This window comes from Ceratotherium simum, chromosome 18 (assembly GCF_057802395.1).
Source record: "Ceratotherium simum simum isolate JZ-2026a chromosome 18, ASM5780239v1, whole genome shotgun sequence".
In the NCBI taxonomy this organism is placed as follows: Eukaryota; Metazoa; Chordata; class Mammalia; order Perissodactyla; family Rhinocerotidae; genus Ceratotherium; species Ceratotherium simum.
In genome coordinates this window covers 29,174,968-29,189,493 of record NC_141917.1, presented here as the reverse complement: position 1 = coordinate 29,189,493, position 14,526 = coordinate 29,174,968, and the positions used below count along the sequence as shown (strand labels likewise).

Below are 14,526 nucleotides of genomic sequence, written 5' to 3'. Positions count from 1 at the left end.
TAAAGCCTGTGTTCAAGTGCTCTCATTTTAATTGCACTTATCTCAGCTGGTACTGTTTTCCCTGCAACAATTTACTGAATCACGCTTGTCTCATTTGGAACACAAAGTTGCCTCAAGGTCATGTGATGTCAAGGTCATAAAAGTCTGTTAGAAACATAAAAGCAGGATTCAAATACAATTATTGTAATATTAATTACTAAACGATCCTTCCTCTTATGCTTTCTATGTGGTTTTTAAAGTCCACAAGGAAAATAGTACCATTTTTAGTAAGTTTCTTAACATAACAATTTATTATATTCACAATTTCTAAAACATTTTCATATACATTATTTCATTGGATCTTTTCAACCATTCAATCAAGGAAAGATAGGTAGAATGTCTCCCATGTTACAGATCAGGAATTGAAGACTGAGAGAGGTTAAGTGACTTTCCTAAAATCATACAGCTTAATCAAGAGGAGAAGCCAGTGCTGTTTTTTAAAATGTTATTTTCCCCAGGTAATTTTAATGGGATTCATAAGACTTGTAAATTATGTTTATGTAGCTCAATTAACAATAACAATAATAATTCATATAGTTTTCTAGAACTCCTAGATCTGGCTTCCCACTCTCTGATGCTTGGTAGCTGTGGTCTTTGTGATGATCATCATCATTGCCATCATCATTAATATTAACATCAACATCATCAGTATAGCAGCAGCATCATTTCAAGACTGTATTTACGGCTTAATATTACATTAGATGTGGGCATTATGCTAGGTGGAGGGTATATAAAAAGTTTTAGAATCTAGTTAAGTATTCAGGAAAACAACTAACAAGATAGAAATTACATAACCTAGATCCTAAGAGCCAAATGAGTGGGAGCAACAAACCTGCTACAAGGATTGAAAGAGCATATATTCACAGAAGGCTAGGTCTTCAGGAAACAGGCAACCAAATGATCAGGAATCAAGGCAGGAACTAGTGCTGAAGACTTAAAGAAACTGTAGGATTTAAGCAAACAGAAGGAAAGGGGAGCATATTTTAGGAGAGAAACATGGCATTAGCCAAGGTGTTGGAATTTTTAATGCTCATGGAATATGTAAGGAGCAATATCTAGTCAGTTTATGAGAGGGTTTGGTGAGTTGGTACCAGCCAAAATACGGGGCTCTGAGCCTCTAGGTCAAGGGTTTAAGATTCTCTGGTGGCTCCTGGAGGTGAGTCATTACACTACCCCGTTCTCCTCTTGGGTCAATAATGTAAGATCATTTCTGTATTCTTATAAGCATCATATGCTTTAAAAAAACAACAACAACAATCTATTAATCCTTTTTCTTTATCTGTATCACTTTTCCCTTTTTAATTTAGTGTAGTTGTAGAAATATTTGGGGTATAAATATATTATATATCTCTTAGTGGGTAACCGCTAATAGAATAGTAATAGAATGCATTACTTCCAAACCTACAGATGGGGAAAAAAGCAAGACAGGAAAGATACAGAAAGAATAAAAATAAAAGGATGAAAAACATATAAAGATGTAAACAATATCTAAAAGTATAATTTCCCAAAAAAGCATTATTGGTATAGAAGATGACCTCACAATAAGAAAGAGTTCAATTCAGGAGGAAGATTTAACAATTTAAAATTTGTGTATACCCAATTTCATGGCCTCAAATATACATAAAACAAAAATCGAAGAAATTATAGAGAGAAATGAATAAATTCACTCTCATAGTGAGTAATTTTATTCTATCTCTCTTGACAATTCAAAGAAGGAGAAAACAAATTTAATGAAGATAAGGAAGAATTAAGCAACGATATATGTATATTTATTTATATATATTTTAAAATATAATAAATATATATAAATAAAACAATTATATATAAAACAATGGAATCTATATATTTCAAGGATACACAGAATATTTCCAAAATTTAACACAAAGCAAATTTCAAAAAGTTTCAATGAGAATGTGATCTCTGATTAAAATGTAATTAAGCTAGAAATCAACATACTATTTAGAAAATTAAAAATATACTTCTAAGATGCTTTGAACTGAGTGACAATGAAAATAACATCATATCAAAACTTTTGAGATCCAGTTAAAGCAAGCCACAGAGGGAACTTTATAGTAACAAACGCATATATTAGAAAAAAAGAGAGACTGAAAATTCATAAACTGTGATCCATTTCAAAGCCCTAGCAAAGAATGGCAAAATAAATCCAAAGAAAATAATGAGGAAAAAAATAAAATTAAGAAAAAAGCAGAGTAAAGTAAATCAATGAAGTTAAAAGTTAGTTCTTTGAGAAGATTGATGTAATTGACCAACTTCAGGCTGAGCTCATCAAGGGAGGGGAAAAGCGCCAGAAATCAGCCTCAGCACTTGCAAAGAGCCATCAGATAGATACTGCAAATATTCACACAAACATAAGAGGATATTTTAAATATCTTCAGGCCAATAAAACCGAAAATTTAGAAATGGAAAAATTCCTAGCAAAATAAAATTTACCAAAACCAACACAAGCTTCTTTCAAGAATAAACAAAAGATAGAAAGTATCCTAGACCTATTAAAGAAAATGAATCCTTGGAGGGAGGGGGCAACAAAAACTCTTCCTATAAACTTCCCACAAAACGATAGGCCTTGATGATGGCAAATACTCCTAAGTATACACTCAACAGTCAAAGTGTGCATATGTATAAGACATGTTCATAGCAGCAGTATCCATAATGGCATCAAATGGGAAGCCCAAACGTGAACAGTAGCACACTGGTTAAACAAACTATGATATATTCGTGTAACGGAATGCTATGCAGCAACAAAAATGAACAGAATATAGCTACACTCAACAGCATGGAATGCATCCCACAAATAATGTTGAGCAAAAGAAGATGCAGATAAAAGTTATGAGTTCATTAAAGCTCAAAAGCAAGCAAAGCTTGGGGCCGGCCCAGTGGTGCAACCAGTTAAGTGTGTGCACTCCGCTGCGGCGGCCCAGGGTTCGCCGGTTCAGATCCCGGCTGCACACCGATGCACCACTTGGCAGGCCATGCTGTGGCGGTGTCCCATATAAAGTGGAGGAAGATGGGCATGCATGTTAGCCCAGGGCCAGTCTTCCTCAGCAAAGGAAAAAAAAAAAAGAGGAGGATTGGCAGATGTTAGCTCAGGGCCAATCTTCCTCACCAACAACAAAAAAAAAAAGCAAGCAAAGCTAAACTATACTGTTTCAAGATTTAGACGTGGGTAATAAAACTCTTAAGAAAAATCAAAGACATGATTATTAAAAAGTCAAGATAGAAGTTCCCCTATTTGGAGATGAAGGGAGTTAGGACTGAGAAGGGACACAAGAAGGACTTGGGAGGCTCAGACTTTTTCCGTTTCTCCCCTGTGTGGTGGTTCCACGAGCATTTACTTTAGGTGGGTTCATTAAGCCATGCAATTACATTTTATGCTTTTTTCTTATGTGTGTCAAAATCCACACTACAATCTTTTATAAAAGAAGCAAGACGATGAGAGAAGCTTACAATCCCTTTTGAGAGGGAGAAAAGAAAGAAGAAAGGAGGAAGAGAAGGGCAACAGAAAGGAGGCACTGATGCTGCTGTAGGACGAGGCCAGAGAAAAGGGCCCTAGAGGCAGAGTGGCCAGGAAGGGGCTTGGAAGATGCCTGACCAGAAGTGTTGGTTGCTCGTTGTGAGATTGTGATGCAAGCTCATCCTCTACCTCTTCTACAAAACCTTTTGGAAAGCTGACATTGCTCTTTGTTCAAATGAGATATTTCGGGGAAACTCAGAGAAGGCTTGGCAAAGAACAAAAACGGAAACTGCATTGGTGGACCCAGGACCTGGAGGATGGGGGAACAGTGGTCATCGAGTTAAACTGTGTGCGCCTTCTGTAAGGGGTGAAGTCTAGGCTAAGATTAAAATTATCTGTATGCGTTCCCTTTCCCTTTTGACTTGGTACAGGCTCCTTGCAGGCAGTGACTGTCATTTCTTTACCTCCCAGGGAAAGTGGAAAGGACAAGAACTTTGAAGTCATGTAGACCTAGGTTCAAATCTCATCTCTGACACTTCTCTGCCGAGTGACCTTGAGTAAGTTTCTTAATCTTTCTGGATCTTAGTTTTCCACTGTAAAGAGGATAATAAGACTTATCCCATAGGTGACTTATGTAAAATACCTAGCAGAGGCTGTAAACTAGAGGCCTATAGGGCAGATGTATATTTTGCTTGGCTCTTTAAATTTTTTAAAATCTGACTTCATTTCTAACATGTTAAAATCAGTAGGTTTCACATAAAAATTTGAATTTCTGGCTTTTCTTGTAAAATTGGAAAATCTGGCCAAACTGGGCCTCATTCTTAAATGGCAAAGTTGTCTAGGGCAGAGTAGCACGTGTCTCTTTAGACAGGGATGTGATTTCGACTTGGCCATAGTCCCACCTCACCCTATTGCCTTATACTAGACCCACCTCATTGACATTTCCTTATTGGCCCTTTATGCCCCTGCACTTGGAACCCTGGTGTAGCATAGAAAATAAACGAATGTTGGTTCATCCCTTTCTTGGTCTCATATATTTGCTGATTGAATTGTTTCACCTCCTATTTCTTTTTATTTATTTATTAATTATGATGATGATGATGATGATGATGATGATGATGATTTGTGAGGAAGATCAGCCCTGTACTAACATCTGCCAATCCTCCTCTTTTTTTGCTGAGGAAGACTGGCCCTGGCCTAACCCCCATGCCCATCTTCCTCCACTTTATATGGGATGCCGCCACAGCATGGCTTGCCAAGCGGTGTGTCACTGCGCACCCGGGATCTGAACTGGCAAACCTGGGGCCGCCACAGGTGAGCGCGTGCACTTAACCACTTGCACCACCGGGCCAGCCCCTCACCTCCTATTTCTTTCAGAAAAAAACTTCTTGGAGGTATAAATTTATATAATGCTTGCAAACATTGTATAAATTTTCTATTCGTGGCATATTACCAACATTGGTATTTAATGAATGAGTATTACTGAAAGGAAATGTAAAAACAAGCACTGCTTACCATGTGAGATATTGCTAAAGAAGCCTGCTGCCAGGTGTCCATTACCAACTTCTCATCTGCCTCCAAGTTTAACTCTACATTTTCTAGCATGTAATCGATCTTGCCCTTCAATATAACTTTTGATTTTGATTTGGACATAGTTGAATCCGGAGAAATGGATATTCGAGGAACTAGAGGAATTCTTTGGAAAACAAACAAACAAACAAAATATAAAGATTTTATTTAAAAGAATTCTATTTTCATGACCATGTTACTTTGTGAAGTTTGTTTTCTTGCTTTAATCTCAATTTTCAAAGTTGTCCTGGAAATTCTTTAAATGGAGAAATGACTATGAAGGACTGTATTCAAATTTTTATGGTCTAGGAAGTCTTATTAGCAAGAGGGAACTAGAAACAAACAACAGCAGAACATAAATTTCAGGTTTAATTCTCAGTAATTATGAGGAGGCGGATTAAACAATGGCAATTATGAAGAAATGGAATTTTGAAATTTATCCAGGGCATAAAGGTATATGGGACAAGAAATAAATCAGTCATGAAAAAGCAAACCAAATGGAACTGTGCATCACTTCTTTAAGATGACTTGTATCATGTGGCTTCCTGAAGTGGACAGCTAGGAAGCAGGATGTGACAGATGTGAGGTCTACAGAGGGTATCCCACAGAGGCAACAACGTTTTGGTGGCAGGTGGGGAAGAGCTCCAGGGGCCCTCCATGCTCTTGAATATGGATGATGAAGGTTTTCTCTTCGTTTTGTAAAGTGCTGTGGGAACACAGAGTTGAGCTCTCCCTCCCCCTTCTCTTAACCATATTGCTGCCCCTATGTAGAAATTTTAGAGCTGCCCATGGGAACATTCTATCCCAGAAGGATTCCAGGATCTCAAAGGCTAATGGAGGCAGGGAGAGATGCACAGGGCAGAATGCTTCTTGTGACTGGGATCCACCTTGGTGATAGATAGAAAGTGTGAAGAGCTTCAGGCTTGGGCAAGGAATAGGCAGAGAGGAGCCTCAAGGATGGCTTTGCTGAAACTTGAGGAGGAGAGCCGGGAGGAATAATAGGAACAAGCATTTGGTTTGGCAGATTCAAGTTGCTGGGGAACAGAGCCTCGATTCAGAAAGCTGATTGTGCACTCCAGCAAACAATTAGCTTGGCCTTGTTTTGAAGCATCAGACGAGGCTTCCTGAACTTGGCTCTTTGATTCTTATAGTGCTTGCAATTCTGACAGTGTACCGTGCCTATAGAGGCAACGTGTTGAGGATCTACTATTCAGTATACGTCTACCCGCAAGGACAGTTTACATTTTAATAATCCACTAACAATAAATCTCAGTCCCTGAGACACATGAGATTCAAGTGGCTAACAAGATAAGGTTGTATGATCATCTCTAGATGTTTAAGCAGTACAATGTGCATTTCCTAACACCTTGCTTTGGAGGACAGCAGTGGTGGCATATCGTTTAGAAAAAGAATTTGGGTTTAGAATTCATTTACTGGAAAAAGCTCTAGTTTAGCCAGCTCTGCCAGTATCAGCAGATATGAACTGGGGCGTGTCATTTGACTTTCCAAGGCTCCATTCCTCCTGAAAGAATGCAAATATAATAATAATAACATGACTATTATCATTACTAAGTGCTAAAAATTAGTAATTACTAATTATTAGTTATTTAATTATTAGTTACCATTATTATTATTACATTGTTGGAGGAATAGAATAGATAAACTATGTGAAAATGCTTAACACTGCTTGTTTCCCTTATATATGTCAAAGAGACTGTGGTTGGTTGGTTGGTTGGTTGATACACTGATTGAGAGTTCCAGTAGTTACTCATAGCAGTGATTTGAGGACGAGATTGGTACAGAGTCGTTCTGCAGAAAATAAGATCTGGCTGTTCTTTTGCCTGCTTCATTCTACTAACCAACATTAATAGCTTCCCCATTATGCCTGGCTTGCTATTTTGTGCTAAGAACAGAATGCACTGCTACTGTAGACGGTGAAACTTGGCCTCTTTTGATGGCTCTGATGCTTCATATTGCCTTTGAAATTTTTTATTGTTTCTGATTTCAAAGTTCTCTCTCAGCAGCTTGCTGACAAACATTTCTCTAGTATTTGCATCAAGAAGAGAGTACAAAATTTCCTTCTTGTTTTTTCTTGCTTACACGTGGGCCTGAAAGGGATATGATGGAACTGGATGGAAGAGGTCTTGAGAGAGAAGAAACAGGCCTCAGATCACTGTATAACCCTATTGTGTTCAGGCCATTTCGAATGGTTTTTGGAATAAGAGAGGGTAAAACAAGCAAAGCGAGAACAAGCAATACTCACAATTAAAAGAGTGTATGTAAGTAAGAATAGTTCATTGCCATATTACGCAATAACAATAATAGTCACCACTTATTAAGAGTTATTGAGAAATGTCTGTTCAGGTCTTTTGCCCATTTTTTAATTGGGTTGGTAGTTTTTTTGTTGTTGAGATGCATGAGTTCTTTATATATTTTGGAGATTAAGCCCTTATCAGATGTATGGTTGGCAAATATCTTCTCCCAATTGTTAGGCTGTCTTTTCGTTTTGTTGATGGTTTCCTTTGCTGTGCAGAAGCTTTTCACAAAGTGAAATAAGTCAGAGGGAGAAGGTCAAATATCATATGATTTCCTTCATTAAGTAGTAGATAATAACAACAATAAACAAACACATAGAGACAAAGATTGGATTGGTGGTGACCAGAGGGGAAGGGGGGAGGGAGGAGGGCAAAAGGGATAATTCAACACATGTGTGTGGTGATGGGTTGTAATTAGTATTTGGGTGGTGAACATGATATAATCTATGCAGAAATAGAAGTATAATGATGTACACCTGAAATTTATACAATGTTACTGCAATAAACAAAAAATTAAAAAAAAAAAAGAGTTATTGAGACTAGATCTCAAGTTTTCTGATTCCCAGATATGGTACTGAATGCTTTGAGGATTTCATTTTCTGTAATCTTCACAACCACCCTACTTTACAGATAAAGAAAGCAAGGCTTAAGAGAGTTGGAGTGACTTTCCCAAACAAATAAATTATCTTAATTTACTTACATATAGATAGTAAATAACAGACCCAGGATCGAAACTGGACCTATCTGACTTCAAAACATATTCACTAGCCCATATTTAGTTTGTGCAACTCCTGTGACCTGCATTGACTGAGCAAGCTTGTAAGATAAAGCACATATACTTCCATCAATCTACAATACATAGCCCATCTCCTTGGAGATTTAAATCTAATGTTCAGTGCCTGTATATTATTTTTTAAATCTAACTTCTGTCTTTTTCCCCTCTTCGAATCTATACTTTCATATTTTCTCATGACCTGCTTACTGGTGAAGAGAAAATATTGCTTTAATTCTTAATTCTATTTCATTAAGTTATTTTTTTTTAATTTTTAAGGAGTCTGAGTTTTATTTTTTATTATTTTAACTTATTTTAATTCTTTTTTTTTTGCTCTTTTTTAATGTTTTATAGTTGGGAACTATGTCACAGGAATTATCCCTACTCCCAACCTCCATTTCTTAAAGACATTTTTCTATCTGTTCATAAATTTTCAGGGTTTGGGATCTTGCCCTTCCTCTGCACCCACCCATTGGGTCTATAAAAGCGATCATACACAAACTTTTATATTGCACAGGAATGTTTGGCTGAAAGTATAATTTTTCTTCCACTCTTACCACCAAGTTTATTTTCTTGTTGGCAGGAATCTGATGTTAGACTATTAATAAGTCTTTCAGTCTCATGAAGTCATAATCACATAGGACTGAGTCTTTCTTGTTTCTCAATTTCCTTACCTATAAAAGAAGACTCATAACCCCTTTTCATTTTACTTACATAGTGTCACACACACACATGCACACACACACAGAACTGCTTGGGACCTTTCATAAAAGTGGTAGAGGTTCACAATCTCTTACCATAAACACTTAAGGCCAAAAGTTCTTCAGAATTCAAAATTTATATATACTACATATTCCCTAATATCCCCAGCAGAGTCTGTTGGAAGCACTCCTTAATAAAACACACTATACCTCTGCAGCAAAAACGAGTAAATATTCACTATAAGTGGGATAAATAATGCATAGCAATAGTCTTAAATTGAAGGTAGAAAAAAAATTTCAGTTTTTAGAGCTATTTTGGATTTTGGATTTGCGGATACAGGAGTGTGGTTTTTATTAGTGGTATTCAATTTAAAATCACAAAGCTTTATGTTCAGACCAATTACAGTGAGACAGGATAGACTGCCTTACCTGAGCTGGCTTTCCAATATGTCTTTATTATCCACTTGGACCAACGGGACTCGGGTAAATCTCTTATTGTCGTCTGTCGGGATTTTGCTTTCCATTCCCCTGTAATAATCTTGAAGTAGTCTCTTTGTATCTTGGAAACGACTCAATTCTGCCTTTAATAGAAAATATGAATCTTAATACCCAAGAAAGAACAAGCTGATCTGTATATATTTCCCATACAAGATCTATAAGCACCATTTTAAAACATTTAGGTTGAAATTAATTTTCTGGAAATTAAGAAAGAAGTGGCTACAAGCGTATATCTAAAATTTTGTAAAAATTAAAGATAGTGACTTTGTGTTCTGTGTATTTATTGAGTATAATTCCGCTTAACAAGATGGCGTTTCTATGCTTCTTGATATTGTGACAAAAGATTACAGTATGTGTTATGTCCGGTGTATATTATTCATTATTTTGACATTAAGAATTCCTCCTGTGTCCAGTATTCAATCAACCAATATATTAACAAATTTTTGAATGCCTTCTGTCATAGGTAACATGTTAGTTGATTTGGGAGATACCAAAAACATTATACATACAATTATAAAATACAAATACAGATACGGATACAAATACAAAATACTGAAGTACAAAATAAGATGAGGTTTTGGTCATCTAGAACCTTTTAACCTAGTTGTGGAGAAATGACAGATGGGAAGATAGAGTGATAACGAATAGTTCCCTTTTCACAGTTTCTGTTCTTGCTCAATATGTTCAGTAGGGAGATCACTGCCCCACGCTCATGGCAAAACCCCTCTGCTGGCTTTGCCAGTAGGTGGCTGGAGGGAAATGGAGAAGCGCATAGGAGTTGGTGGCAAGGCGAGCATCTGTTATTCACAAGTGACTCCCTGCCAGCCAGCTCATTTCCCTTTGCAGTAATGATGGAATGCATGCACAGCAAAACCCTGTGCAGGGCCGAATACACCAATGTAGAACTTGAGTTTTCCAACTCGTTCTCTCATTAGGTGACAGACCAGTTGGCATATCTGTGCTTCTCTTTGGTCGTGTAAACATGACCTCCAGACTTTGTCTTGGTTAGTGGGGCTACTTAAACCGGTGCTTGAGAGCCTAAAGATTAAGCTCTTATGCAGATGTATTCCATGATATCTAGTTAATTACAGAAAGCATCTTTTCTAAAAAGAACAAAACTGACCTAGTGTTCAAAACCCTTAGCTGAACCTAACCCAAGGATATTTACAAAGGGATCCCTATATTTATCAAGCAATTAATGTTGCCATTTATTTCACGAAACTTCAAGAAATAGTCTTGTACTGCCATATTCACAGTTTAGAACAAGTAAATGTCCGCTTCTGCATTGTAGTCTGCAACAAAAGACAAGGAAAGTTTCAATAAGGTTATTTTTCGTATAGAAAAGGGTAAGCCAAATTGCTCCTGAAAAGCTGGTCTCTGCATCATTAAACTTTTCTAGTTAAATGACTGAAACAGGAAGAAATTCACTTAGTTAATCTGAATCTATGTTAAAAATAAAATTACCATTCATACATTGGTTTAAATTATATAACATGTTTTAAATTGGATTTTAAACATAAATATATATTTAAGTAACTTTTCAAACTGACATTTTGAAATGATTAGGAAAACTAAACATTTTTCTCTTTCCTTGTAGCAAAACCAAATTGACTTTTAAAATATTCATGCAAGGACTAATCTCACAGTTTGACAGTAAGTGACTGCACTTGTCATGCTTAGATTTGGTGAAACAGTAGAGAGAAAATGAGTGTTGTAAATTACGCTCATGAAATTTTACTGCATAATACCACATTTACAATGAACAGCATACAAATCTAAACACAATTTGTAACAAATTGGATATTGACAAATAACTTTGGGGAATTAAAGTGTTGTGAGATTATAAAAAATTATTAGTCATTAAACCATAGCATTACATTATTTGACATATAATTTATAAATCAGGAAATTATTTCCTCCTTAACCAAAAAACTGAATTCTTTAATAATGATTAAGTTTAGTAGAGCCTATTTCATAGAATTTGTGTTTGAGACAGTGCTGGTAACTGTGTCTTAGGCTAACCTTGTTATAGTGATTATTTTATACAAAATATTTATTTAAGGGGCATAATTTGATTCACTATATAGCTAACTATGAATAAGATGCCATTCTATATCCAAGATTCTCATATAAGCAGAATTGATCAAGATTCCTCTCATATTTACGATAACTAGTAAATAATGCTTTATTGTTTTTCTCATTACAGAATCTTAGTTTTGAAAGGAATCTTAGAAATCATCTAGCATAGCATTTTCTAAAACTTATTGTGTAAAAAACTTGTCTTATAGGCTGTTAACGAGTACCTGGTTGGGGATAAAACAAACAAAAATTTTGCAATGTCAAACAATTTCAGAAATTCTAGGTTAACATACCAAAAGGATTTCTTTATTGCAGGGTATCTTGATGTCTTAATATGTCATTATGCTCGTCAATCTCCCAGGAAGAGGAAAAAGTACAGTGTGTAGCACTTCCCAAAGTGATTTGATCACTCAATCCTTGTTTTGTGAAACATCTTGTAGGACTAGTGTTCCATGGAACCCTCTTTGGGAAACAGCTGTCTGTTACCCAATACCACAGGCCCTTCAAGACATTGATGAGGATTCTCTTTTCCCTAGCCCTCCACAAACATGTGCAAGCTTCTGCTTATGAGCTTCCTGGACAAGCAGCTCACTTGTCTCACAAGTCTGTTATTTGATAGACAGTTCTAATCAGTAGGCTCTTTCTTCATTTATGGAACTGAAATCTAGTCTCCTATAATTTCTATCTTTGGTTTTTATAGGATCCTATTGATCAGTGCAGAATTAGGCTCTTTGCTGTTCTATGTGGCAGGCCTTCAACTGTTTGAACAACACTGATGATAAGGCAGTGGCTAGGAGTACCAGTGCTGGAGTTAGGCTTCCTCCGTCCAAATCCCAGCTCTCCCACTTATTGGTTGTGTAGCATTGGGCAATCATTTCACCTATTTTTGCCACAGTTTCCTTATCTGTGAAATGAGGATTATAATAGACTTTACCACATAGGGTTGTCACGAAGGTTTAATGTACCCTACATGAAAGTCCTTAGAACAGTGCCTGGCACGTATGGAGTAAGAACTGAATAAACATTAGCCTTTATTTGCTGCCCTTTCCTTTGTCTTCTTTTCTTCTAGTTATTTTTAGATGTGGATTCAGTTTCTCAGGGTGAGAGCCTAGATTTAAGGCTCTCAAGTGGTATAAGAGTTATACCATTTCCGAAAGAGGCATGTATTGCTCAGACTGATGAGAATGATTCACAAAAATTCTCTATTCCCTTTGCCTTCACTATTGGATTTCAGTTATACCTGCCATAAGATTTTGACACATCTGTTCCAACATTCAACCTCTGCTTGCCCAAACTAGTGTCCTAGACATGCCACACAGACTAGCTTAGGCTGCTTGAGTGTCTTGCTTTAATCCTTTACACAACCCATGCCTTGTAGCTCCCACCTGGATCCTGGAGCTAGCAATCGGTAAGGTTGCTCCTGTCTCTCAGGTTTCTGCTGACTTTTCAGGCCTCCTGTGGTCCAACCTGCCCCTGCACCAGAGACTTGTCCCTTTGAGCTCTGGAAGTGCTGGCATTCATTGGTCACTAGCTGAACAAGCATTTATTGAACACCTACTGTGCATTAGCTCTGATGATTGTCAGCTAACTAGTCTCATTTCCTGCAGTATCTCCTCAGGTAAGTAATCAGTTGAAGACTAGACATGTGCCTTTTCCATTCTCTATCCTCACTGGTATTCTTTGAGAAAAAAATACTTATCTAGGCATGGCTTCCCCAAGACAGTCTTCATATTCTTCTGGGCTTGAGTAAATTTCAGACAGGCTTCTTCCTAACCCTAGGCTCCTGACTGAAGTATTTACTCTAGAAAACTTTGTCATTATAAATCCTTTCTCTGTCTCTTTGAGATGTAAATCTTTTTAAAAGCTTCTTGCCAGTTTTAGAACCCAGAACTGTCTTTCTCTAGGACCTGGGAAACATCTCTTTGAAATGTAAGCATCAAGGAAGAGAGAGCCCCTATGTCCCAGTTCCTCTGGGAGGGGAGGATCCTCACTTAGGAGGGTGCCTTGCTCTGAGGGGTAAAACAACCTCCTGTTGTGAAGCTAGGAGAAAGTTTACTTTTCCTTTAGTCAAGGCCAATTAGCAAACACAGTTGGTCTATGACCCTCTACCCCACCCCAGCTCTTAAAATCTTTCCAGTCCTTATACTTGGCAGAGCTGGGTATCCAGACTTGGTCTATGCTCTCTGCTCTTGTTGACAATGTCTCGGAATAAAATCCGTGTCTATCTTCTTATCTTTCTAGTGCAGTTTTTTATTTAACGGACTACAAATATAAGTTAATCGGGTTGTTCTGATGAATAGTCTGGTTTTCCAATCCAGATATAAACTTTTCTCTGGAATCAAAGGCCTGCCGAGTCTGATCTAGCTCATGCTTTATGGCTAGGCTACTTTCCTAGGCTTTGGCTGGCCACTTTGGGTGTCTGCTGTGAGAGGCTGATGAGGTAACCACCAGTATAGACACCTTCTCTGCTGTCCCCTCCACAGCTCTGGGCCACCTGGAAGCAAAGCCAGTAAGTAGTTGCTTGGCATGCGCTCAGTTCTGCTGCTTGTTTGGAGGGGGCCAAAATGATTTATTCCAGCTAACTTCCTCGGCAAGTAGGAGCTCAGGCCAGGCAAAACGCTATGAGTAAAATGAGCCCTGAAAAGACCCCTCACACTCTTAAAGGGACGTGGCTATGGAGGGAAGAGTCTGTCATCATGACCAGCTGCTGCTACCTGCATTAGTGAGAAGAAATGGTTCATCGTTATTCCAATGGAGTCCTGCAACCAGCTCTCATTTATGATATCCAGACGCTCCTGCTCTGCCTCTTCCTTCTGGGCATCACAAATGTCCCACAGGCGGTCTCGTAAATCCTGAACAGAGAGAAACATCGCTGTTATGCTTCAGAAGCGTGGCTCGAATTACCCCAGTGTAATAAAACTAAAATCCTTTGCCTGTCTTAAAAATGTGTCTAAAGAAAATTTAGACCTAATGCACTCATTATTTTATTCCTTCATTCAACAAATATTTACTTGCTTCTACTCTATGTCAGGCCCTCACTTTCTAAGACCAGCTCACCACATCACATGCCCGTGTCTACCA

General features: G+C 37.6%; 1 protein-coding gene across 1 annotated transcript in view; it reads right to left on the bottom strand.

The window, feature by feature from the left end:
* Positions 1-14,526, bottom strand: part of SPEF2 (sperm flagellar and cilia associated 2) — a 181,751-nt gene that overhangs the window by 46,854 nt on the left and 120,371 nt on the right. The window contains exons 24-26 of the mRNA XM_004422725.3: positions 14,160-14,297; positions 9,298-9,449; positions 5,027-5,207 (exon numbers count right to left, since the gene is read on the bottom strand). Of these exons, the coding sequence (XP_004422782.1) occupies positions 5,027-5,207; positions 9,298-9,449; positions 14,160-14,297 (471 nt within the window). The remainder of the gene's footprint in view (positions 1-5,026; positions 5,208-9,297; positions 9,450-14,159; positions 14,298-14,526) is intronic.